We start from the raw sequence: 27,810 nt of genomic DNA on the forward strand, positions 1-27,810 counted from the left end.
GAAAGACTTGCATTGGAAAGCATACATTGCAACCTTTCCTGAATGGTGAGGTTCATCTATTTTGCAATTGGATTTTTCTCTGGAGTACGAGGGGACGTGAGCTCCCTCTTGATTCCACGTGTATCACAGAAATGCTGAAAGTCATGAGAGATATACTCTCCACCATTATCAGTCCGTAGGCATTTAAGCGTTCTACCTGATTGATTTTCAGCCAAAGCCAACCATTTTTTAAATACTTGGAACACATCACTTTTCCGAGCTATAGCATAATCCCACACTTTCTTAGTTGCATCATCAATGAATGTCACATAGTATTCAGCCCCACCTAACGACCGTGTAGGCATGGGACCACATACGTCTGAATGCACCAGATCAAGCTTTTCAAGCTCTTTCTTTCCCCTTCTTTTATGGTCTGATTTAGTCTGCTTCCCATAGAGACAGTGCTCACAAAATTCAAAATGAGAAAAACTCAAATGTAGTACATAACCCAAACAGCATAAGAGTTTCATTCCCCAACTTGCATGCCACAAAGAAGTATTTGGCTGCTCGGTTATTGCAAAAACATGATCAGACACCCCTAATACATGTAAGGGATACAAAGTCCCACACTTGACACCCCTGGCCAAAAAACCATAGAGCCCTTTTGAATTTTCCAACTCTAAAAGCCAAAAGTGGTTTGAAAACTAGCATCACCTAGCTGACCCACTGAAATAAGACTCCTTGTCAGCATAGGCACATGTCTCATATTTTTCAAAACAAATGCACACCCATTTGCAAAAGAAAATTTTATGTCACCTGCTCCCACTATGTCACATGCATAGTTATTTTCCTATGGGGAGTAACATGGAATGGAGCACCAAAATCCAAAATCCAAAATCCAATCCTAGGAATATACATCATCTGAAGTGGTAAGCAAGTTTGCAGGTAGATTAGACATGAATAGAATGTCATTGTCACTATCATCAGTGATTGCATTAATCTCCTCGATCTTCACTTTTCCTTTGTCCTCCCTTGGACTCTCTTCCTTGTTATTTGCACCCTAATTTGCATTCTTTTTCTTATCCTTTTGCTCTCTTTTCAGCTTGTAGCAATCCTTTTTCATGTGGCCCTTCTTGCCACAATGGTAACACTCAATGTTCTATGCCCTGGATTTGCTATGAGACTTCTGTCTTTCTTGGGACTTCCCCCTGAACTGTGATGTGCCCCTTTGCACATTTAAGGCTGCATCCTGCTTGTTGCCATTCATAGACTTTCCTCTAATCTCCTTGGCCAACAAGCTGCCCACAACATCATCAAACTGTAGTACTCCACCAGGTGTAAAGTTACTTACAGCTGTACGGAAGGTATCTTATGAGGATGGCAATGAACATAAGAGAAATATGGCCTTAGTCTCCACATCACAATTCATCTTCTGAGCCTGAAGCTGGCTGAAAATAATATTGAATTCATTCAAGTGAGAAGCAATGGAGACCCCTTCCTTCATCTGCACCTCAAACAACCTCTTCATGAGGTAAACTTTATTAGAGGCAGTTTTCTTCTCATAAGTGGCACATAATTTCTTCCACAAATCTTCCATAGTCTGCTCATTTACTACTGTGAAATAAACTGACTCTGCAAGATGAAGTCTAATAGTAGACTTTGCTAATGCATCCAAGTCATTCCAATCATCCTCAGACATATCTGCAAGATTAGCTTCAATCCCTGCCAAGGGTTTAATCTGCTTCTTTTGAATAAGCACATCCCTTATCTATTCTTTCCACAAAGAAAAGTTTGTCCCATAAAACTGACCTTGACAGACTATTTGTCCCTCCTTCACATTCACCTCCTGTACCATTTTAGTAAAGTTGCTGAGAGCATCCAAATTGGTCTTTTAAAGAGCAAGTGAGGAGCTCCCAGATGTCACGATTTCAAGATCAGGGGAAGAGAGGCTCTCGCCATGTGCTACGGGAGGGGAGAAAAGATTGTGTGAGGAGATCTCGGACTGTGTAGAGGGGGAGGAAAGATTATGTGAGGAGATTTCAAACTATGCAGACATCTTTTGTTGTTGGCGGTGTCTAAGATTACCAGCCATGTATGTGGTGGTGGCTAAGATTCCACCGGGCTGGAAGTTAATTACCAGCCACCGCAGTGGCCCATAATTATTCACTAGCCAGTTACCACTATCGGGCTTGCAGGCATGATCAGTAGAGTGCAGTTAATTACTAGTCATCGGGCTTGCATGCTCAATAGAGTGCATGATAGTAATAAGTGATTAGGCTTCATGATTGAATTTTATGGTAATTACTACCCGATGGTGGTGGCTCTCATCAGCCACGTCTATGGTGGCTAAGATTCCACCGATGTGGTAGTTAACTAGCAACCACTGTAGTGGCCCGCAATTACTTACCTGCCAGTTATCACCACCACAGGCTTGCATGATCAGTAGAGTGCAGTTAATTACCAGTCAATGAGCTTGCATGCTCAGTAGAGTGCATGGTAATGAGTGATTAGAGGTGATGAAATTAATACAAACCACAATTGCTTATTCACAATACCTACATAGGCACAACTAAGGTATATTGTACTAAATGCAACAAATACAGACACATTTTGGATATGTCCCAATGACCTAGGAGGCAATGCGCTCGAGCATTCATGCTCTCTTGTTTGCATGGTTCTGTTACTACTGCTATCCTTGTGTTGTCTTCCGCTGGTTGGCGCTATATTGCTTGCCCTTTTTTCCCGGGAGTTGCTGATACTCTTGCTTGCCCCTTGTGTTCTGCGTTGCTTTTGCCTATTGTTCATCGATGTGCTACCATGGCTGTTTGGTAATCTTTAGTCCTTGCATCGTTGTTAGTTGTTTGAGGCTGTGTATGCTCAAGCGGCTGCCTTTGCATCAACCTTGCTTTAATTTTGTAGACTAATGCTAGTCATAGCAATCCATACGTTCAAGGTTCAATATTGCTTGTCTATTGTAGCGTGCTTGAAGTCACTCAGCGTTGCTGTAGATGCTGGTAACTACCTTGCTCCTTTGCCACTCGTTTGCGCTTTGCTTTTAGTTACTATTGCCATGTAGTTGATTGTGGGTCGTCTGCTCAAAGTGTTGTCCGGTTGTAGTTGAGTCATTGCAGTTTCGAGTTTCCCACAGATATGAAGATAGGTAACTATACAATACGCAAGATAGGTAATGGAGTACACAAGATAGGTAACTATACAATAGACAAGATAGGTGTCTAAGCATATCTTGCAGCAAGATATGTTCAGCTGACCATGTTTGGATACTGCTGAGGTGCTGCTTCTATCTTACATGGAGTGCCATGCATGATTATTGGAAAATAAAAAACACTCTCATGCAGCCATGCTTTCAGTCCATATGTATTCAGCTCCTTCTATGTTGAAGGGGATACAACTTCATTCATGGGACTACACCTACACTACTTATGCATGCCAGTTATCAAGTTAGATCAAACACAAGTTGGTTATTCATGGGACTACACCTAAACTGCCTATGCATGTTAGTATCATGTTATAACAAACCCAGAGAAATATTTTGGAGAGGTGATAAAAGGCATTTAAGTATTTACTGCTATGTGTCTCGTTTTTCCCATTAAGTTAGCTTTTCTTCATCTGGGTTAGAAATGTTGAAAGACAGCCGGTGCACATCAATTATTGAAAAGGTTTGGTGCCATTCTATGCATGAACCTTACTCATTTACAATGCTCAATAGACAAGACTTGCCATGTACGATTTCGATGTTGGATAATCACATTTGATAGATTGCAGATTGTAAAACTAAAACCGACAATTTTAGTCCTAATTTCTGCTGCACCTCCGTAAATTCAAAACATTACACTGTAGCAATTTGAAATAGTGGTTTATGCTTTCACATACACGGTAAGAAGTTCATTATACATAATGCAACAAACACCTAACAGACCTTAGACTTGCTGTCTAAATATGTTATATGATATAGAACAAAAGGACATTCTTTCTATGGGATCTCAGAGCGGAGGTCCCCTCAAGAATTTGTAAAAATCTCTCAATGAAGATCTTTCAATACTTCCCAAAAAGGAACCCTAAATAAGTAGACAGAAAGATCTTCAAAAATATGGGGAGAATATGTGCATGGACTAATCAACAAATTGATGTGTGTCCTTAGCAAGGATTCAATGGTACAACTGGCATACATAATATACTTGTGGGAACATTAATCTGCTTCAGAGAAGCCATTTTCGAGTCTGGACTTAATTCCCATTGCCAATCAACCACCTCTAAGATGCTGTATCTGTTTGAACCAAAAAAGAAAGGGACTCCAAACTGAGAACTGATCATGATCCATACAATTAATTGCCAAACGAAGGACCGGAGGCAGAGGATGGCTCTGCCTGTAGGCAATTGTTTAAAGCTTCTTGTTGAGACAAATTAGACAGGTTGCCCATTGATGGTTGCAGCAATAATTTCTCCATCTGTCCACACAGTTAAACTCATGAATACTCGAGTAATTGCAAGAATGAATAAAACAACAAATCCCTTATATTTCATCAAGAAGTGTTCTCTTCCAGAAGTGGTCTCTACTAATACCAGATTTTGATATGCAATCGCAAAGCTCAGTGAAAAATACAAAATATTCCAATAATCTACAAAATCAATCCATGCAAGCTTATCAGTTCTTCTGGGCATTTTTAAGATGATTGTCTACATGCACGGGTTATAGATTATCCTACTTTCTCATTATATAATGATTTCTTCTGATGCTGGACTGTTCTTTCTAATATAGGGACAAATGGTTTTCACCCCCCCCAAAAAAAAGAGTGCGTGTATGTGTGCACGCATGAGAGAGAGAGAGAGAGAGAGAGAGAGAGAGAGAGAGAGAGATTTCAGTCCAAAAACAAGTGAGACATTCTCAGGAAGAAGACAATGCTCAGAAATATATAAGCATACCCACCACTACCACCACAAGGAGTCGCCTTGTACTAGGTTTCACACACTCTCTCTTGTTTGTTCTCTAATTCGATCACGGGAGTAGCACCATTTATTTCCTCCCAGCCATATTTCGCTAAGGCTAACGAGCAGACAAAGATCTACGTTGCAAAATCCACATGAATCATTATCTTCTCTTCTCTCTCTAGCCTCAGCAAACCCCAATTCCCTAGATAGATCTAGATGCCACATGTCATCCATATAGGGCCTTCCTAATGCAACATTTCACCCCTCTCTTGGGATGCATTAAATTCCTTGCCCCTAGGCACAATCTTAGCACTAGGCCCTTGGTCTTAGATCTATCTAGTCTGGTGCTATCAGCCCTCACCTAGGACCTTGACATTAAATCCCTCCCGATCATTTACATGAAGCGCAAACACATATATTACAGAGATAGATCCTTTAAGGGAAATGTCGACTGATTCTTCCGAGGTCATGCTACCTCGGCTAGAACGTGACATTCCTTTCCTCTTCAGACATCAGCGTCCTCGATGATAAAGTCTGGGAACACTCTCCGCAACTGATATACGGATTCCCAGGTAGCTTCGGATAGAGGCTGACCATGCCATGCAACCAACACCGTGGGTATCTTTCGATTTCGTATTTGCATTGTTCCTCGGTCCAGGATTCTTGTTGGTTTGCGCCTTGCAATATCCTCTATCTCCTGAAACAAAACCACACCTTCGATTAGTGAGTCACCTGTATGTAAAAATCTCTTTAAGCGCGAAACATGAAAAACCGGGTGCACCTTACACCCCTGTGGCAATTCTAATTTATAGGCTACACTGCCTATTCTCTTTAGAATTAACCACGGCCCACAGTATCGAGGTGATAACTTAGCACACTCTCCTGAAGTCAACGACTTCGAGTGCGAAGGAATTCTGAGAAAAACTTTTTCTCCTTCTTCAAATACTCTTATAGACCGTTTTCATCCGCATACACCTTGGCTCTATCCATAGCCTGGCGGATATTAGCTCTCGCAAGTGCTAGCATCTCCCGCATCTGAACTACAAAGTTCGCGGCACTAGGCACTTTCTGAGGTACTCCAACTATAGTTGGATTGGCTGGCCTATAACCATAGTTCAGCTCAAACGGACTGAACCCAGTAGATGAATGTTTCCTATCATTGTAGGCAAACTCCAACAATGGCAACCACTTGTCCCATGTATGTTGCCTCAATGACACATATGCCCTCAGCATATCTTCTAAAGTTTGGTTGACTCTCTCCGTCTGACCATCCGTCTCAGGATGATCCCCACTACTCATTCCTAACTCAGTCCTCAGTGTCTCGAATACCGCAGTCCAGAAATGACCGGTAAATCTGACATCTCGGTCTGACACTATGAATCTAGGCAATCCATGCAGACGAAATATATGTCTAATGAACAAATCCGCCACTTGCGGGGCACTAACAGACTCTCTAGTCGGAATGAAGTGAGCCATCTTGGTTAGACGATCAACCACCACAAGAATAGAATTATACCCTCCTTGTGTTGCAGGTAGCCCTACAATAAAATCCATGGAAATACTCTCCCACTTACTTAGTGGTATTTCCAAGGGCTGTAAAAGTCCGGGTGGCTTCACCCGCTCGGCCTTACTTACCTGACACGAGAAACATCGTGTCACATACTCATGAATATGTTTTTTCATCTTTGGCCAAAAGAAATCTCGCTTCACGAGATCATATGTCTTCTCGACACCTGGATGTCCCGCACACGGGCTATCATGGCATTGTCGAATGACTCTCTGCCTGAGATCATTCTGACCAGGTACTACAACCTTGCCATTTCTAACTAGCATACCATCCCTTATGGTATATCTTGCATAAGTTAGACCTTTTCTGGATGCCAGGTCATCCTTTTCACTTTCCCCGGGTTTTAACACATGAGCTTTAGGCCATAAGCTCTGGACAAACTCGTCCACCTTCTGAGTTTCTCTGATCTCGGTCATTTGAGCACTCTCTAATACCGTGAAACTCAGGTTATGCATAATGCGAGACAACGCATCAGCTACCTAATTGTCTTTTCCTCTTCGGTACCGAATCGTTAGATTAAACTCCTGCATGAGCTTTGCCCACCTAGCTTGGCGGCCCCTCAAGTCAGGCTGTTTACAAAAATGTTTCAGAGTATCATGATCTACATCCACATAAAACTCTGAACCATACAAATAATGCCTCCATGTTTTCAAAGCATGGATAACAGCATACAACTCTAATTCATGAGTTGGCCAATTCCTTTGAGAGGCAGAAAGCTTCTTGCTTTCAAAGGCTACTGGCCTTCCCTCTTGAAGGAGAACTGCTCCTACCGCAATGCCACTTGCATCGGTTTCTAGGAACAATGGTTTCTGGGGATCAACTATTTTTAACACCGGTCCTGAGACCACAGCTTGTTTTATGGTGTTAAAACTTTCTTGTTGATTCTGTCCCCAAATAAAAGGTACTTTATCTGAGGTCAGATCAGTCAATGGCGATACTATTCCGGAATATCCTTTGATATGCCTTCTATAAAACTGGACAAATCCCAAGAATGATCGCAACGCGGTCAGACTCTGAGGGATTGGCCAAAATAGTATCGCAGCCACTTTCTTCGGATCCATTTCTACCCCCTGTGGAGTAATTATGAACCCTAAATATTCAAGCCTAACCATACACAGTATAGTTTTCTTCTTATTCACATAAAGACTGGCTTTCCTCAAAGTATTGAACACTATCCTTAAGTGTTCACGATGCTCAGTAACACTTTTACTGAATATCAAGATGTCGTCAATAAAATGTACTACGAACTTTCCGATATACGGACGTAGTAAATCGTTCATAAGCATGACGAAGGTCGCTGGGGCATTGGTAAGTCCGAAGGGCATTACCAAAAACTCATAATGACCAAACCTGCTCCTGAAAGCGGTTTTATGCACATCCTCGGCTCTAATCCGGATCTGATGGTAGCCACACTTAAGATCTATCTTACTGAAAATCACGGCTCCATGTAATGCATCTAGCAAATCATCAATCCGAGCCATCGGATACCTGTGCTTAACAGTGATATTATTCAATGCTCTGTAATCTATACAGAGGCGAAACGTATCATCCTTTTTCCTCTTTAATATCACTGGCGAAGAAAAAGGTGAGAAACTTGGTTGAATCTGCCCCAACTTGAGGTATTCTTCCAGTTGTCTACGCACCTCCGCCTCTTCAGTAAAACTCATTCTATAGGGAGGTCTATTTATAGGTTCTGCCCCCGGGATCAGTTCAATCTTATGCTGAACTTTCCGCTCTGGAGGTAACCTATAAGGTAGTTCATCCCTAAAACATTCAGAGAACTCCTCTGTTATAAGATTAGCCAGCTTGGCCATCTCACCACTTTGCGTAACATCAGTGCTAGTCGAAGAATCATCCACCGACTCTACCGATGCTGTGCAAAGGTACAAAAACTCTACTTGAGCCTTTCTGATTTCCATCACGGAAACCAACGGTCCCTGAGGTATATCTTTTTCACCTCGCAAGACATAAAGCACATCATTCATCTTGAATTGATATACATGCTTTTTCCAATCAATGGCTGGATTCTTCCTAGAATGCCACGCCATTCCCAGGGCTATATCCGCATGAGCAAGCTTGGTCATTTCAAAATCAAGCTTCTCAGCATAGTCCTGAATCCGAAGCTCCAACTGGGTAACCATTTGGTCCCATACTTCAGTTGAACTTCCATCTGCCATCCTAACTGTATACGCATAGTCAGATGGACTTGTCTTTAATTTCAGCCTCTTCACGAGCTTGGAGTTAATCACATTGTGAGTTGACGCTGAGTCAAACAACACAATGACATCATGACTGGCCACTTGCCCTTTCATTTTAATTAACTCCGTATCATTGAAGGCTGTATACCCCGTTGCTGCGGGCTTAGATAGGATGTTATCAGGTGCACTCGTCATAACTTAGCAACAGACACACAGAACAAACAAGGTACTAACCTCTGAGAAGATCCCACTAGCTGAATCTGCATCTCTTCCGCTCTGGGACTTCCCTGCATCTCCACGTCGCACTCTGAGATCACCATCTCAGCCATCCGACGATCTTTATTACGTGGACAATCTCTCCACTGATGAGGTTGAAGGCAACCAAAGCACAAGCCTTCTCTCCTCGCTTTTTCCCTCTGTTCTGGGTTCAAGGGAGATTTAGACCAAGCCCGGGCTGCCATTGGGGTTACTTTCCTCTTCACTCCAATGGTGGTACTTGGTTTAGGAGTTTCAGCCGGTCTCGCCTGCTTGGCTTGACCACTCGGCTGCGAACCACTCCCTCTACTAGCCCACTTCTTCTTAAACCCAGATTTCTTCGGATACCCATACTGGGTTCCAACCTGTGCAAACCCACTTGGCTTGCTACCCTTGGCATCCTCGTAGTTTAGGGCTCTAGCTATTGCATCATCTAGCGTGTTCGCGTACTTAGCCCGAACTTCCATTTTTATTCGATCATTCAATCCAAATATGAAATCTTTCACTTGGATTGATTGAGGAAGGGGTTCGTCAATCTTCATTACACTCTCTCGAAACTTATCAGTGTATTCTGCCACTGATAAATACCCACCTTGGCAGCCCACGATGACACGCTGTCTATGGTGCCATGTAGACAAGCAATGGGTTGGCCAAAAGCAGCTCTTGTGCTGCAAGGCAGCTTCTTTAGAGGCGCCTAGGCAGGCTATTGTGGCCACCCTATGTGACCACCCCTAGGGCAGAATATTTGCAGGTGTCCAGCCCCCCCAGGCAGCCCATTTGTAGGCAGAGGTGAGCCGACCTGCTGTACAACCACCTGGGCCTGGTGGTCGGCCTGTGTAGGGCAGGGGAAGCCCCTATAGACTGCTTGGCAGACCCTTATTGGGGTGCAGGGCGGAGGCAGGCCAGTTGGCTGGCACACCCCACATAGGGCAGGAGGGGAGCCTCCCTTATGGAGCTGTGTGTGGCAACCCCTTGGGCATAGGGGGTCGGCCCACCTTCTGTAGGGATCGGCCCACCTACAGCAGGGGTCCACCAACAGACCAGCATGCTTTTTTTTTTTTTGGTGGGTGGGGGGGGTCCCTTCTCTACTTTCTTTCCTATCCGCTCTCTCTTTCAATTTGATTCTCTCCACCCTTTGACACGCCGACCTGGCTGAGATGGCAGAGAGCAAGGCAAAAATTCCAGTTTTTCCCACCTTCCTAATCGACCATCAATTGGATGGTCTAAATTATCGTGTCTGGTAGATTATGATGGAGTTTGTGCTACAATCGTATGATCTGGAAGTCTTCATATTGGTGGGAGTTGACAAGCCTGATCCCCTTGTATCCAACCTAGGGATCCTGCAAGCAGAAGGAGGCGAGACCCTGTTGCAGCTGTGGGACTGTGTCAATGGGAGGGTAAGGTCATTTATCTTTACAAACTGTATCCCTCAGATGATTAATCACGTGAAGCATATGACGGTGGCCAAGAGTATCTAGGAGCATTTGAAGTCCTTGTACAATCGAACCTCCCACATGAAGAGTGCCTCCCTAGAAGTCTAGACGCGATTGTTGGATCCCAAGAAGTCTTCATCGATTCAAGAAGTTACAGGAACTTCAGCAAGAGGTTCTCCAAGCGGGGAAGTGGATATCTTCCGAGGACATGGCCATAACACTGTTGTCCCAGTTATCTTCTCAGTACGCTGCATTCTATTCATCCTTGATAACCAGTGGAAGGATAAGTTAGTTGAAAGGAACTGGTCCCGATGGTGCTTGACCAAGAGGAGAAATTTGTATATCGTACCTATGACAGTCAGCCTGAGGCTTTGGCAACTGAGCAGAAAGAAAGGTAGAAGTTGACAGCTAAGGAACGGGAAGCACTCAAGGCATCACGTACATGTAACCAGTGTGTCATAAAAGGGCACTATTGGCGGCAGTCTCCTCCAAGAATCGAAGAAGAGACTAGTGAGTAGAAGGAGCCGCCACGTCATTTGTTCTAGCCTTCTAGTAGCACACGGCAGGATGCGCTGCCAGCAGGCTTTCTGGACCAGATGCAGGATTGCTTGCTTGTTTGTGACAACGGTACTTGCCAGACAAGTGCAATGGCAAAGCATTCTTTGATTGAGGCAGGCTTTCAGGCAGGGCCTTGAGCCACGAGGAATTGTTCCCACTAACTTAGGGAGCAGTATGTTACGAGTATGTATTTTGTATGGACGTCATGACCTAGCAAATCCAGAGGGGGATTCCTTGTGTCCTGTTGCATCTAATGTTTGATGAGCTGCTGGAGATCAAGATGGGTCAAAAGATTGCCAATGCAGGAGTCCAAACACAGTAGATTGATCCTTGTGAGTTGTTGGATGCCCTTTGTTACTCGAGCATTGAGGTGGGAACAGTGTACCAATTTGGACTTGAGAGGGGGCTGTATAGCTCTGAGATACAGGTTCCCATGCAGGGAGGAAAACCTTGCACCGACGGCGGCAGTATTAGTTGGATTATTGTACCAGTACCAAATCAGAGGAGAATACCTAGCATCGGTGGCCTGGGAGCAGCAATACCATTTTTCCAGTGACTGTGCTAAGATGGTTCATGCCAAGAGGGTGCTTCTTTGACAATATCTAAAAGTCTTCAGCGATGGAGTATCACACGATGGATTCCTCTAGTTGTTCCAGTGGCACACCCAGCTCCCTGGAGATCATGTTCCATCCAGAAGCTCAGAGGGAGTGTTGGAGGTCAGCATCTCCTATTGTCATATGGATAAAGAGTGAGGGCTTGTGTTGTGGGTGGGCAAGAGGGAGTGTTGGAGGTCAACATCTCCTATTGTCATATGGATCTGGTTAAGAGTGAGGGCCTGTGTTGTGGGTGTGCCCACCCCCTGTGATGGTAGGTACAGTAGGGCAGATCTGATGGCTTGTCACCTTGGCAGCCCAAGATGACACACTGCCTGTAGTGCCATGCAGACACGCTATGGACTCGCCAGAAGCAACTCTTGTACCGCGTGGCAGCTTCTTTGGAGGTGCCTAGATAGGTCATTGTGGCGGGCCTATGTGGCCACCCTTAGGGAACCATATTAGCCGGTGTCCAGCCCCCCCACGGAGCCTATTTGTACGCAGAGGTGGGCCAGCCTGCTAGTTGGCCACCTAGAACCGGTGGTCGTGCTCTGAAGAGCAGGGAGAAGCCCCTATAGACTACTTGACACACCCTTATAGGGGTGCAGGGTGAGGTAGGCCTGTCGGCTGGCAGCCCCCACATGGGGCAGGAGGGGAGCCTCCTTATAAGGTTGCGTGGGGCAGCCCCTTGGGTAGGTAGGGGACCAGCTCACCTTACAGCAGGGGTCGGCCCACAGACCAGCATGCTTGTGGGGGGGTTGCTGCTTGTATATAGGCATCATCCCACACTTGTTTGTACCTCGGTTTGGAGCATTGGTGCCTATCTATAGCAGAGGTTTTACCCACTGTTCTTGGGGGTTTTGTCCTGAGATCACCTGCTCTTAGTTGTGTGTGTGTGAGGTTTGCTCTCTCTCTCTCTCTCTCTCTCTCTCTCTCTCTCTCCATTTGTGTCTAGGTCCACTGTACTTCTCACACTAACATGTCCACAGTATGAGCACGTAAGGAAAGATTTCAAAACCACTATAGAAGGACACAATAGATTGAGGAGCTTGTTCTCACGCGCCTACCTTGCAGCCTTGGGCATCTACATCACCAAGATTCTTTAGGACCATGACTACCTTGTAGCCTAGTTGGCCAACATCTACATGTAATGAGATTGAGAAAATGCAGAAAGCATTTCTACGCAGGCACCTTGGTGTCAAACCCACTACCTCGTGCTCAGTGCTTCTATTGGAAACATGTAGGAGGCCGATCGAATTTCATGCATTGATCAGAGTTATGCAATATTTGCTAGAGGTGCAGCAAATGCCACCAGATAGACTACCTTATAGAGCATGGACTGCCAATAGATACTGGAGGTGCCCTCAATATGCACATATTAGGGAGGACTACCAGCAGATACTGGAGGACTCCGCTCAGTTGACATTAGATCTCTCTACTGCCTCTCCGGCAACGTTGGGATCTTTTGTCACCCATCTTTTTACATGTCATTAGGAACTCATAGATTCTTGACCCCTCTTTTTGAGGAGACTTTCTTTACATTGTATTGAGATGGTCCCATGGGTCATTTTTGGCCCCCCGTGGACGTTAATAAATTCTACTTCTATTTCTCTCTCTCCCCCAAGGCATTGAATGGTTGTTGGTTTTTGTGCGTCCCCCAATCCTCTTAAAGACCATGAGCTGTGGAAAAGAAGGGGGATAGGTTCTATGGTGATAGAGATTCCCAACACAAGGAATTTTGATAGGATCTAAGCTTTTAAAATTGAATATACTGGCAACATTCCGAAGAAGAGACACCAAGGCCTTTGATGTGAAGGCTAGGTTTCTAATCTCGAACAGCGCCGTAGTTTGCTAGGACAACTTATCATGACAGAGGTCGATTTCCTCCTTAGATGTGGTTTCCATAGCAACCACGATCTGCATACCTGGGTGGTCCAGCTTCGACTCAAGCAAGTTGTTACCCTTGGCATGTTGCACTAATCACGCTCTCTAGGTTTGCTTTCCTATAATGCAACTGTGAGCTAGCCCCATAGTAGCAACTCCTTCACCGAATCCCTCGAGGCTAAATGTTGTGCACAGACACCCACCTTGTTTCTCTTAATAGAGAGCATATCTTCCCTAGGGAACCCGGCTAAGTTCCATATGCAACATGGTGACTTGCTTCTTATGATAACAGTGCTCATCTTTAAGGTTTCTGCAAGATAGACTTGAATTGTTCATTGACATGCAACGTCGTCTAGACTCCTAGCCCGACTGTCTACTCCTTAGCCTTCTCTCCATGGAGTTGGGCATGAAGCTGCGGGGCTGGTGAGTAGGATCCTTGGATTCTTTCCTGGTGACTACAGCAGCCAAGAAAGTTTACTTGTAGATATATTGCTCAGCAAACTAGAGTTGCAAAGAGAAAGCATTCATAGCAAAATCAAATAGGTGCATGATGGAAGAAAAGATGATCCATCATCCTTGTTGATTAGAAGCATATGGAATTGCAGTTTATTCAATAACCAAATACCGACTCTAATCTAGAAGAACATCATTCTAAACAAGGCTTTTAATGGTATAACATGTGAATCAAGTCCCAGTTTCAAAAATGAGACCCTTGCCTCTTACGGGCTTGATACGTTGGAATGACTACGGTCTTCCAAGTATGTGGGCATTGAACCCATCGATTGAGCATTGGAATTTGAGCATGGCAAATAGAGCCAAACACTCTTGAATGGTTGATTGGATTTAAACGTGTTTTCAAAAACTACATTGATCCATAAGTGAAGCCAATCCTCCTCATTAATCACTGAGAATAGCTAGACAAATCTGCCAACAGTCTTCTCGACCATTTCATGTACCCCAGCATGGGGATTATCTGGACTTAGATGATGCATTTTTTGCTCCACAGAGCACCTTCTTGCAGGATGCCATGCCATCTTTTGGCTCTCAGCTTTCTGCATCTACGCAGGCTGAGCCATCTCTTTTGGGCCAACTTGTTGGTGTGCATTCGGCTAGTGCTCCTTTCACCGCACCAGTGAGTATGCCTGGAGTTGGTTTGGGTTTATATGGCAGCCCACACCCCTGGGAGGGAGGTCAATCCTCTTCTTAGCCCTTTGGTATGCCATCATTTCGGAGAGATGCATTTGGCAGAGAAACCCAGCCCGGGGTTCATGCATCTATCACTCCGCCAACAAGCACATATAGCCAGACACAGCCAATGCATCAGATGGCAGCAGCTACAACACAACAGGGGGTTGGTGGTGGGGGCAGCAAGCCACTTTTGATGACATGTTGGCAGATTCTTTGCGTTCATATAAGGTCCTACCTGAGGCCATCAAACTTGAGATGTCCTTCTCCGATTATGTGAACCTTAAGCGTGATGATGCTTGCACTTCTAGAGGTTACACACACAAGAATTATGCAGCCAAGGATATCAAGGACAAACTCACAGTGCATAAGTTTGAAGGAGATACTCGCACTACCAATGAGTTGGAGGAGTGGCTCATGAAGTTGGAAGACTATTTCTGCTTCTACCCCAAGTCTAAGGAGGAGCGCATCATTTTTGCAGGTACGCATATGCAGGACTATGCCCACACATGGTGGCGATACGAGACCAACCACTTGGAGGGGTTTCAAAGAGTTGATGGTCACTACATTCATATCCCCACTCGCCTTGGATCAATACTTGGCTGAATTCTATGCCTTGTCACAGACCGGTACAGTCCAAGAGTACTTGCAACGCTTCTGGAGCCTCCCCCTGTTTGTGTAGGACGTATTTGAAAAGGGAAAGCTGCTACGTTTCATCCATGGGTTAAGTCCTTCTCTCGTTGCAGATGTAAAGGCACATAACCCTCAAACAATTGAGCATGCAACCCAATTGGCAGAGGTATTTGAGCCTAAATATGCCAGCAAGTATAAGATGATAGCGGGCAGTGCATATGGGAATGCAAATAAGACTGAGAAAAAGCCTAAGGTGACTGATTGGAATGAAAGAAAATCAGCAGCAGCACCATTTCCAAGGTTTCCCATAGTTATTGGGAGCAAGATGCCATATGCTAAGCCATACAGGTCCTTTGATGCTAAGCCAAGAGCTAAGCCAAGTGTTGGACATGAAAAATCAAAATTTAAACAACATACCACGGCTATTATGGACAGCAAAAAGAGGGCAAAGTTATGCTTTAAGTGTGGTGAGACATGGACTCTTGAGCATCGGGAAGTTTGCAAATTGCGTAACAGTGGTACTGCAAAACTCAGCATGATTATTGAGATATCGGATGATGAGGATTTGATGGATGCTTCTGAGACTTTGGATGCCGCTCATGATGATTCAGAGGGTGCACACATCGTGGAAGAAGCTCTACATGTTGAAGCCACGAAGGGGGCTGATTTTCCCTTTGATCCCGGTGGTGCTAATGAACATAATATGCATGGTATACAATCCGATGACAGTCAGCCCACATGTAACATGCGAGGCCGTTGGCCTAAAGTCTTTCATGTGGAGCATCAGGTTACTATGCCTTTTCTTGCGCGAGAGGATGCAAATGGCAATGCTCCTGTGGGTGAAGAAAGAGGAGATCTATTGGGATGCGTAGCAAGCAATTTATGCTATCTCTTCTCATTCCTTGATGGGTGCCAAAAGTGCTGAAACTATTAGATTGAAAGGACAAATCAATGACAGGATTGTTCCCATGCTTGTGGATAGTGGTAGCACTCATAGTTTCATCAATTCTAAGACCTTACAGAAGGTGGGACTGATTGCTACTGAGATTGATCATGGGCTGAGAATAGAGGTGGCAAATTGACAGCATATGGTCAATAAATTTTGTTGCCAAGATGCAAGGATCAAGCTCTCTGAGGATTATGAATTTGCTGGGGATCTCTTGGCATTGGATATGGGCCCAATAGATGCTGTCCTGGGCTGCGATTGGCTGAAATCTTTGGGTAAAATCAGCATGGATTTAAATGCCCTATCACTCAGCTTTGTCCACAAGGGTAGAACTGTGGCATTGCATGGCATTGCCACTCCTAAATTGCAGGTCATTTCAGCAAGGCAGTGAGCCAGAGAGCTCAAGAAGGAGCATGCCCTCTACGCATTGAATGTGTCAGTATCTTAGAGAGGTAGCATTCCCCATGTTGAGGATTGTGATATGCAGCAGTTGCTATCGGAGTTTGCTGATGTATTTGCTGATATGCCATCCCAATTACCTCCCAAGAGGGATGTGGATCATGCCATTGTTCTAGAGCCTGGCAGTGAGCCCATAAACAAAGCCCCATACCGTCTTTCTAAGGTTGAGCGGGAGGAAGTGGCAGTACACGTGTGGGAATTGCTTGAGAAGAACTTCATCTCTCATAGCACTTCTCCTTTTGCCTCTCTGGTGCTTCTGGTGAACAAGGATGGATCATACCGCATGTGCATTGATTATAGAGATCTAAATAAGGCCACTACCAAAGAACAAGTTTCCAATCCCTAGGATAGATGACCTGTTGGATGAACTTAAGGGTGCTCAGTTTTTCACGAAGATAGATTTGAGGCTTGGTTACCATCAAATCAGGGTGAAAGAAGGAGATGACGCCTTCCGCACAGAACAAGGCTTGTATGAATTCAAGGTGATGCCTTTTGGATTGACTAATGCGCCGGCCACCTTCTAGGCAATGATGAACAAGATATTGCAGCCACTTCTTTTCAGATGATTGCTGGCTTTCTTTGATGATATCCTCATTTATAGCAAGGATAGACAAGAGCACATTAAGCATGTGAAGCAAGTGCTGAAAAATTTGAGGATGCATCAGCTTTATGCAAAAGCGAACAAATGCACTTTTATGGAAAAGGAGGCTGAGTACCTGGGGTATATTGTGAGTAGATGTGGCATTCGGGTGGATCCTGCAAAGGTGAAATGCATCAAAGATTGGCGACAGCCACAAAATCCCACCCAGTTGAGAGGATTTTAAGGCCTTGCTTCCTTCTACAGGTACTTTATTCGCAAATTTGCCAAGAGGGCAGCTCCTCTTACTGACCTCTTGAAGAAGGATGTTTTTGGGTGGTCAAGGGAAGCACAACGCAGCTTTCAAGACCTGAAATTTGCTCTCACTCATGCACCTGTCTTGGTATGCCCTAATTTTTTGCATCCTTCCATTGTGGAGGTAGATGCCAGTGGCAAAGGATTGGGGGCTGTTCTGAGGCAGGAACATGGGGTAATAGCATTTAAAAGTAGGAAGTTTGATACCAAAGAACTCAATTTCCATGTTTATGATCAAGAGATGCTGGCTATCTTGCATGCTTTCAAGAAATGGCACCAATATCTATACAGAAGTAAAACTAAGGTGAAAACAAATCATAGGACACTCAGATTCTTCCTCACCCATCCAAATTTGTCATATAAGCAGAAGAGGTGGTTGGCTGCAGTCCAATCCTGTTGACATTGACTACAGAAAAGGGAAGGAAAATGTGGTTGTAGATGCCTTGTCCAGGACATGGGCTTGCAATTTGTCTGCTATCTCTACCATATATCAGGAGTGGATTCATGGCATTCAGGAAGAGTATATGTAGAATTCTAAAGCAGCTCCCATATTTTCAGATTCGCAGAAACCTTCTAGTCAGGGTCATCCGGATTTCAAATTGCATAATGGGCTGTTCTGGTGCCAAGACAGGATTTATTTAGTGCTAGACTCAAAATACTGCCAATTGGTTTTGCAAGAAATGCACTCCTCTCCCATGGCGGGACATGCAGGTATCACTAAAACATATGAGAGAATCAAGCAGAGCTTTACTTGGGAAGGCATGTGGAGAGATGTGGTTAAATACGTGGCTGAATGCTTTCCTTGCCAGCAGAATAAAGTGGACAGCAAATTACCTGTAGGTCTCTTGCAGCCATTACACATTCTAGAGGGCAAATGGACGCACATAGCGCCTTCTACAGAGAGGGGATGGGACAACATCTTTGTTGTGGTGGATAGAATGACAAAACATGCCCATTTCATACCCACTAAGACCCGGTATTCAACATCGCAGGTTGCTTGGCAATTCATTGAACATGTCTTTAAGCATCATGGTTTCCCTCGGGAAATTGTCAGTGATAGAGATGCAAAGTTTATGGGTCACTTTTGGCAAAAAATATTTACAGCAGTAAGTATTTTACTCACACCTAGCACTGCTTACCATCCTAAGACTGGGACAGTCGGAAAGGGTGAACAAATGGGTGGAGGAATATTTGAGGCATTTTTGTCATGATACTCAGAAGTCTTGGGATAAATGGTTGTCACTTGCTGAATTTTGCTACAACAGTACCGAGCATCTCTCCGTTGACATGATCCCATTTGAGGCAATGTACGGATGTAGGGTCGGGATGCTTTCTTCAATTGGTGACACGGCTGTGAAAAAACAGCAAGCACGGAATGACTTGGAGAGGATGGATGCCCTTCTGCAGTTGGCAAAAAGGAATATGCACAATGCCCAAGCCAAGCAAAAGAAAAATGCGGATGAATGCAAGAGATATTTGTCTTTCAAAGAGGGAGATTATGTGCATTTGTGTCTCCATAAGAACCGTTATGCCTCGCTGAAAGGTAATACCAACACAAAGCTTGCTCATAGGTATCACGGTCCTTATAGGATCATCCGTAAGGTTGGAGAGGTAGCATATCAGTTGGAGCTACCCAGTACCTCCAAGATCCATGATGTTTTCCAGTAGAGTATCTTATCAAGTGGTGGGGACTCCCTGAGGATGAAATTTCATGGCAGCTAGAAAGCATTATCCAGGACCACCCCTATCTCCTACCGGATTGATTACTATGTGCTGTTTGCTGCACTTTGGACAGCCATGCTGTGATATTTTGAGGGCAATATTCTATGGGAAGGGATGGCTGTAATGAAGGGGGAAAAGGACCAAGTTAGAGGTCCTTTCAGTGGGAAATGTGGAGGGACTATAAAAGTCTCCATCCACCACCTACTATGTACTTTTTGATGTGACATCTAATCCTATCTACTCTCCCTTCCTCCTTCCTGCCTACACTCGCTCACTCTCTCTCTCTCTCTTCCTTACTCCCTCTCAATCTCTCCCTCTTTTTCCTACCTCATTCTCTCTCTCCTACCCCTTCTCCCCTCTTCCCCTATCTCTCTCCCTTTCTGCTAGTGTATCCCCCTTTCTCCAAAACTGTCGCTACCCCCTTTTCTACACATACAATGCTTGATACTCATATCTTCGAAAACTTTGTCCTCAAAGTTTCCACTCCTAAAAGTATCAAGTGTAAGTGCATCTACATCTTTACCTTGTTGGTCAACATCTGCATCTTGATTTCTATCACAGATTTGCTCATCATTGCTAGGTCATCATATATCTGTTCACTATGCAGGCTTATTCAATCACCCTGCATGTAGGTATTTCTTTCATAAGTATGCTGAACTGCCAGGGCATCATCTGGACCAATGTATTGCTTCTGCAAACTGATATAACAGCCCTTCTCTTGCTGTCCATTTTTGTTTCCATTATGTGGGCTGCTGTTTGTGTTTGAGCAGCTATCCCCACAAAACCCTTTTGTATTTGCAGCTATAATCACCTGAATTTTGTCCTGCATGCGAAGGCATCTTCAATGGCTCTGAAGCATAGTTTGAGTGTTATCCATAACTGTTCTAGGCATTATAGATTCAATAGTAGTTGGCTTCTCTATGGCATTTGTATCTCCACTTCCAGCATAGAATATCATCTCTATTAGTTCTAACAGTTGAATATGAGGTACAACCGATGTAGAAAAGGGGGTCGGGGAAGGGGAGATAGAAGAGCGGAAGGGAGAGAGATGAGGGGAAGGAGGAGGGAGAAGGTGTGTGTGTGTGTGTGTGTGTGTGTGTGAGAGAGAGAGAGAGAGAGAGAGAGAGAGAGAGAGAGAGTGTGTGTGTGTAATTTCTTCTCACCAAAAAAGAGTGTGTGTGTGTGTGTGTGTAAGATTAAGTGAGGACGATGGAGAGCTCTGGATCCCCCGCAGCCCTAGTCAACCCTCCGTCCCCCTCTGTTCCCTCCCTCGTTTTGTCTGTACAGCCCCCGTCCTCCACCTTGCAGCCTTCATTGCCATCCGTATAGCTAACGCCAGCTGTACGGAATTCCATACAGCCCGTACAGCCCCCCTGACCCTTGCAGTTATCTACACAGCCTTCGGTTCAGCCCTTCGTACAACCCTCCATCCAGGCAGACGTGGTGCAGACGCCAGTATCTGCTTCATCCGTACCTGCAAAATCTGTACAGATTTCCCCGCCCGTACAGGCTCCCGAAACATCTTTTGTTTTATCTGCTTCCTCTGTTCCTCCTGCTCGAGTCTTCTTTCGCCGGAAGCGTGGTGCTTTGACTTCTTCATCCTCTTTCAAATCGGCAAAGCTCGATCTTGCAGATGGCTCTTCTTCTTCCCTGCAGCTGGATCTTCTGCGTCAGTTATGCTCAGCCTCTGTCACAGATGTTCCTTCATTAGGTTCCCCGTTTGTTTGCTCTTTGGATTCTGCCCTTTTGGTTTTAGGTCTTCGACAGGCTCAGCAGTTTGGAGTCTGTCCCTACTTAGTGGACAGGGTTCTTTCTGCCGCTCAACTTCGTCGTTGAGCTGAAGCTGCAATGGGTCCGGATTGTATTTCATCCTTTGTCTTTCTGGGCAAAGGATTTTGCCCACGTTTCTTCGACTGATGTGGTGGAGCGGCTAGTCAGTCGTGCTGGTATTCCTGGGGCTGGTTTCTTCGCTTATGTGATGCCCTGGGATCCACTTTTCGATCCTTCTGCTACCCTTCTAACTCACTGTCCGGTTTGGATTACTCTCAAAGCGCTGCCTGTGCCTCTTCTTCAGCATCTTCCAACTCTTGTAGCTTTTTTGGGGAGGCCTCTTCATGTTCCGAGACAGGAGTTCTTGCAAGCTTCCCGTGATGTTCGCCTTTGCGTTTTGTGGGATATGACGCAGCATGTGTCATCTACTTTGGATCTTGATTTGGGATTTGCCCATCCGATGCGCATCAGGCTGCATTTTGCATCTTTTCCCACTGCATGTTATCGGTGCCGACAGGTTGGTCATTTTGCACGTGATTATCCTTCTACATCCAAGCCCATTCCTCCTGCTCCTTCTTCAGTTGTCAAGGTTACTCTCCCTTCTCCTTCGGCTCCTGCTAATGCTTCTTTGGAGAAGCCTTCTACTGCTCCGAAGCAATACTCGAGGAAGGTAGATAAATCACAGGAAAATCTTCCTCTTGCTGAAGAAGCTCAGGATTGCACCCTTGTTGAGCACCATCAGTCTCCTTCTACTCAGGATATGGATGTATCCCTTGCAGAGAGAATTTTACAGGATGATATGTATGCTCTCTCTTAGGATGCTGCCCCTGCTCTTACTCAGGTTGATCTTAAGAATGAAGCTCAAATGCTAAGTCCTGCTTTATCAGATGCAGCTTTTTCATCGGAAGATACAGATGTTGATTTAGCCTCTCTGCCTTTGATGCCTGTGCCAGAGTTTTCTTCTATCCGGGATGCAGAAGTACCTTTTTTACTGGAATCTTTTCATCCCATGTAACAACAGGTTTTTGACCCTATGATTCAGAAATTTCGGGTACCAGCCTATATCAAGAAGAATCACAAGGACAAAAAACAGCTTGTTTTTATTGATGGTGTGGTTTCATCACTGCATCAGTTTTTACAGAGCAACAATTTGAAGTTGGAGAATGCTGTGTTTGATCCTTGTCCAGCTTGATATGTAACTTTTTACTTGGCTGCCTCATGACTTTTGCTCTGAGGTGTTACTTGTAAAAAAAAAATTTCCTTGTACTTATTGGTGGGTTTTTACCTCTTTTGAGGTTTCCCACACAGAAATATAAGATTTCACTTAAAAAAGTGTGTGTGTGTGTGTGTGTGTGTGAGAGAGAGAGAGAGAGAGAGAGAGAGTTGGGCAGCACAAAGGAGGGAGGAAGGAGGATGCCCAACTTATGGTCAATCTCGTGGCCTATTTACAAGCACACACGCTATAACGTATCACCCCCACCCACCCAACACACATGCATGCACGTGTGTACGCACACATCCTAGCTCACTCAATCTTCATCATATGCATGTGTTAAGATTCTGGATGTAAAAACAAAAACAGAAACAACATAACCCTCAGTACCTTTTGGACAAGATTTTGTTGCTGCTGAGATACTTGCTGCTCCTGTAACATTAATGCTTCAATTGAAGACATCTGAGTCTCCAGTTCGTGCACTGCCTCAACTAGATCCACCTTCACCTGCTCAGAATGCAGACTCTTATATTTTTCCATCTGGACCTCCTCACAACTTTCACTTGTTGCGGCATCCCTATTAACTTTAGTCTTAACAGTTGTTGTTCCTTGTTCTTCAAGCCAAGGCCTGCCCAAACAACAATCTTAGTGCAAAAATAGCAAAGAGGCGAGCAATAAACCTCTGTTAGTGTAACACTCACTATGACTGAATCTTGAAAGTTTTTCATACATACCCAGCAAAACCAGAATACTGTGAAACACCAGAAAAAACTTGCTTACTTGATAACAAGAAAGAAGGCGAGGAAGACTGATCCGCTAATGCTGCTCGAAGACATTAACAATTTGCCAAGTTCATATGAAGCACGTGCTGAACTATTGATTCCTGACAAAATCTGTAGAATCACATGGCTTAATTCAGCTATAACCTACCCAAAATTTTGCACATGCATGCATGTGCTTTTGATGTGGAATAGAAAACCGAAGGTCAAACTAACGTCAAAAGGTTGGACTAAAGAGAAATTTGACAACAGTGGAGATGACATTACCAGCCATCCTGTAGCCAAGCCGAGAACAGCAGTTGCAGCTGTGGGAAATCCTGCACGTATTGCTGAGCCATTCCAGTTTAAAATCACATCAGCATCAGCATCGTTACTACTTTTCTGTGTGTTTTCCTGCCTCTCAGGTGATGCTCCAGTTTTTGGAGTAGCAGGACTCCCACTTGTCCTTATATCCCTTCTTTCCCCAGATTGATATTCTTGTCCCACATTTAGAACACTCTGGATGACATGGAGCTTCCCAGTCCACAGAGGTGTGGATGGTAAAGCTTGTGAAGAAGAGGCCATTGAGGGTTGAACAACAGGGGTACTGCTTCTGCCCTTTCCTGCATCCTTCACCTGCCCATCAACTGCATTTTCATGACCTTTTCTTAACACATTGTTTAAAACCATGCTCAGGTTAGGAGAAGGTAAGACTTGTGATGGGACGGGTGCATTTGATGGAAATACATCCATTTCCTTTCCTTTCTTCACCTGATGCCTTGTTGGCCCAAACAAATTTTGATAGCCTGTACTCACTACACTGTGGACACGGCTCAACTTTTCAGTCAAAACCCCAGGGGAAGGTAGGACTTGCAAAGAGGAAGCCATCAACTCCCCTGAAATGACAGGGCCTGGCAAATGATCTGGAAATAACTTGGGAATTACAAAAGGACCCTTGAAAAACCGATGCCGTAGTGCTGCTGAAGCAGATGGGCGGCCGTTCCCAAGACCTGTGAATGTCATCAATGGATCAATTACCTCAAGACTTTGAGCAAGACCCTTCCAGACAATGCATGAGCTAAATATACCCAGCATAAAATACAAACTTTAGTTCAGAGTTACACACTTGGCCAAATGAAGAAATCCTTGTCATGGCGGGGCTGTAGCAGAGCTGTTGCAAGCTCCCAACCTGCTCCACCTATTTCAAAGAGAAATTCCCCTGTTAACAATGCATATAGCAGATTGATAGCAGAATTGCCTCCGCATGCAAAGTCAACATAAGCAATCCTTTCTTTAACGATGTCCCCCCCTGCCCCAATGAAGAATTAGACATTAAAAGTTGGAACGATAGCAGGTACCATCTGCATCCAGATGTGCGAATTCCTCCTTGCCATATCGGCAACTTGAACGCCATGCATTTAAATCATAACCCTTGCGCTTGAATTCTGAGTTGAAAGATTGCTATAACCCAACTCTCCACGGACAATCAGACATGATCAGTCCAAACTAGTAACCAGACCTCAAACGTAAGGAGCAACACACTGTCTTGTCCAGTAATGATGGCAGAACCAAAGGGGGAATCATACCAGTCCTGTATCATGCCGTAGAGGCTTCATAGTCAGTTGCATTAGGATCAAACCCTGCAACATGGACACCAACAAATCCAAAGGTTTAGACTGGACTTTCATGTATTGTCAAAGCCTCTTGATATTTGCAACACAAAAATTTCAAGGTTGAGACTTACAGCCGAGTAAAGATCAAATCGATCTGGGGTGTTTAAATGCCAAAGCAATGGAGAAACAAGAGAGCACAATGGGTCCGGTGGTAAGTATGGAGTACTTGTGGGCATTATGTAATGTTCAGGTGCAGCATAGGTAGGGTCAATCACTGTCTCATTTGGGACCTGTCCACATGAATGATAAGAATACATATGTCAGCAGCAAGAAAACCCCTCTTTCATACAACTGAATTCCACAGTTTAATCTTTCAATTTCCACCCAGTTGGTGGAGAGCTGCACCTACATAATTGTAGCCTGAGCGGAGATCCACACAAGCACCAAAGTCAATAAACTTGAATTTCCCAGTATCTTGATCCAGTATTAGATTCAAAGGCTTGACGTCCCGATGCACAACTCCTACATGTTGGATCTGTATGCAATGATCAGTTCAGGTTGACCCAAGAATAATGATGATAATAACAGAACGTGCTCTGGTCAAAAGTGTGCAATGCAAATATTATCATCATCAGGATCAATGCTGAGTTATCTTCACCACTTCTGTGAAGGTCTTGTAGATTGCTCAAGATCTGCTTAAAGACACTGCGTATCACTGTTCCATTCTGTCGAAGCATTTCTTCCTTTGCTGAAGCCAGTGGATTCTGTGGAGAACAATAGGGACCATGTAAGAATAGTGAAAATGCCTAGATGATTTAAAAGATCACAGGAAGATATACAAAATGGCAACAAGCTAGAACACTTCAGCCCCTTGTTTTTAAGAGAAGACGACTTTAAAGTTTACATTGACTTTTATCATACTAGGACACTTACTTGACCAAGAATCATTGCACATATATTCTCTGGAAAATTCTTCTGCTTTAGATAATAGTCAAGAGAGCGATCACCTTGAAAATTCCAGACCAACCACATTCCCTACGAGAAGCAAAGTTGTGAAATTTCTCTCAGTGAAAAACTTAGGCATTAACATAACTGCTCTCTCACTATGATCTCAAGTAACTTGGTTAAGTCTAGTAAGTTCAGGCCAGCAATATAAGCATCACCTCAGAAAGCTTGCCATGCGCCTCAGATGAGTTGACTTGCATAGTGCCCAAAAACTCAGCACATGATAACGAAGCTGTTCTCTGCGAGGACCAAAGCATTTCAGGTCATAAGCACAAAAATATGCCTCAACATTATATGTTGATCATGAGATTACCCGCAAGCGATAATTCATGTAGATCTCAGAGTTATGAACTTCTGATGCTCCTTTCACCCGGGTCTTGGCCTTTTTTAGCACAACATGCAAGGGCATCTTTCTTCCTCCTTTCTTGCCTGATTAGGGGAAAAAAAGAATTTAAACCAGAACTCACAATCAAACAGGAAAATAAATAGATATATGAATATCCACATCTATGCAAGCGCACATATGTGTGTGTCTGCATCATACAAACTTCACAAAGAAAGAGTGTGTGCATCATTAAAAACATGTATGCATGTATAATATGTTTGTGTGTGTAACACACACATGGGGGACTGCGCGCACACATACACACACAGGTGTTTAATTGTTTAGCTTAACTAAGCAATTGTGTGCCATACCATGGCCAATAAAGCCCTCGTACACCATACCAAACGATCCCTCTCCAAGTAGCCTTCCAATTTCAACTTCGTCAGGGGAGAAGGATCTGCCATCGATGCACAGGCTAATTAATAAAAACATTCTTCAACTGCAAAGCAAGCCTTTCCTGGAGAAAGGGCGAATGCAAGACTTCAGAAGGGAGGCAGTAAATGAAAAAAAAAAGAGCAGTTTAGTGGGCGCATCGTCTTTTCAGTACTAAGCAAAAACCCTTTCGTCACCTTACAAAACCGCATATTAGATTTACAGATGCTGCTCACCTGAGAGACTTTGCATGGATAGGTGCGTAAAAGAAATCTACGATCCCAGCAGCTGTTCCAGGAGCTGCGAACATATAGGACAGCACAATTGGAGCTACAATAGCCCACCAACTTGTCTGCAAGCGAAAACGTTTATATTAGCAGCACAAGAAAGGATATCAATTTTAAACAGAGGCTTTCAGCTATCCAATGCAAATCGACATACAATTTCGTCCGATGGTAAAGGAAGCCCAAGCTCAATTGCACCCTGAAGTATGATATTGTGAAGTTTTGCAATATTCTCTTGCGGCTCTCCCAATCTGTCCCAAGTTGACAATCGCATCCAATCTTGTCAGTACAATTGCTGCTCTAAGGCAAGGAAACATGGTTTTCATATATTGGTATTTGCATTCACCTACCCATGGTACACTGTCTCTGCAAGCTTAGGCAACGAGTACGGTACCACGCATTTCTGTCGCATAGCTGTGCAAGTTGAAGTACCATAGAAAGATCTGGCGGCTAAACGAGTTGGCTGAAGAAAGAAGGATCCAAACAGAGAAGAGGATTGATTCAGGGTGGTCGGGCACGTCATAGAGCAACTAGCCATAGGAGCTATACTCGGGGTTCACGAAGAGACACCGAAGCGTTGAGCGAAACGAATCAAACAGAGGGAATTGGGTGCATCCACTCCTTGAACCTATCAAATGAATGAGAGACCAATCTGAGCAGAAATCAAAGACAAGGAAGCGGTGTAGAAGATCGAGAGGTGCTGTCGGGAAATTCGACGGGGTGAGGATTTCAATCCGAGGGGAGGCTACGGGATTGAAACGGCGACGGAAGCAGAAACAGCTTTATATGCAGTGACTACACCGTCTCGTTTGCCGCTTCAATCCCTACGCATCGAACTTCCGACAGCGCCCGATCAGAATCGGACGCTCCGAGCTGTTGTCTCCCAGTGCATATGCCGATCAATCAAACTTGCGATTGCACTTCCGGATCAAATGACCCACTCGTTATCGAACTTCCAGCTTCCGGGCAATTGAATTCTCTCCTCTGTTTTTGTAAGCGCACTCAATGTCGGAGTAAAGCACCGCGAACAAATCAGCCGGATCCACGGATGCAGGCTTGACGGAACGATCCTTCTTACTTTCGACTGCACTTTCAGCTCATTTCACCACTGAATTCCGTCGATCTTTCCAACAGTGCGTTGTTATGATAAGATCTTCCG

General features: G+C 44.4%; 1 protein-coding gene across 2 annotated transcripts; it reads right to left on the bottom strand.

Moving 5' to 3' along the window:
• Positions 1–3,855: 3,855 nt before the first annotated feature.
• LOC147886214 (uncharacterized) lies at positions 3,856–27,810 on the bottom strand. 2 transcript variants are annotated; one of them, XM_087395647.1, is made up of 17 exons: positions 27,002–27,810; positions 26,809–26,902; positions 26,604–26,667; positions 26,307–26,392; positions 25,924–26,039; positions 25,769–25,849; positions 25,539–25,640; positions 25,264–25,369; positions 25,015–25,127; positions 24,737–24,895; positions 24,579–24,632; positions 24,351–24,453; positions 24,119–24,190; positions 23,281–24,002; positions 23,015–23,127; positions 22,625–22,862; positions 3,856–4,445 (listed from the first exon to the last, which is right to left on the bottom strand). In XM_087395647.1, the coding sequence occupies exons 4-17, from the start codon at positions 26,332–26,334 to the stop codon at positions 4,323–4,325; spliced, it is 2,130 nt and encodes a 709-aa protein (XP_087251773.1). In that variant the 5' UTR covers positions 26,335–26,392; positions 26,604–26,667; positions 26,809–26,902; positions 27,002–27,810; the 3' UTR covers positions 3,856–4,322. The 2 variants fall into 2 exon arrangements, with proteins under 2 accessions (XP_087251773.1, XP_087251772.1); XM_087395646.1 differs by having other exon boundaries at positions 26,604–26,719.

This window comes from Dipteris shenzhenensis, chromosome 24, assembly GCF_047967505.1.
Source record: "Dipteris shenzhenensis isolate YYH24624 ecotype China chromosome 24, Dip_SZ_1.0, whole genome shotgun sequence".
Taxonomy (NCBI): domain Eukaryota; kingdom Viridiplantae; phylum Streptophyta; class Polypodiopsida; order Gleicheniales; family Dipteridaceae; genus Dipteris; species Dipteris shenzhenensis.

Bases quoted from the DNA above. Each gene is read 5' to 3' on its own strand.
- LOC147886214 (XM_087395646.1), bottom strand. From the start codon at position 27,189: ATGGCTAGTTGCTCTATGACGTGCCCGACCACCCTGAATCAATCCTCT. The intron at 26,903-27,001 runs GTAGGTGAATGC...AACTTGGGACAG, and splicing joins GCAGAGACAGTGTACCATGG to ATTGGGAGAGCCGCAAGAGA. The intron at 4,446-22,624 runs GTACTGAGGGTT...CTGTGTGGACAG, and splicing joins AACAAAATCTTGTCCAAAAG to ATGGAGAAATTATTGCTGCA.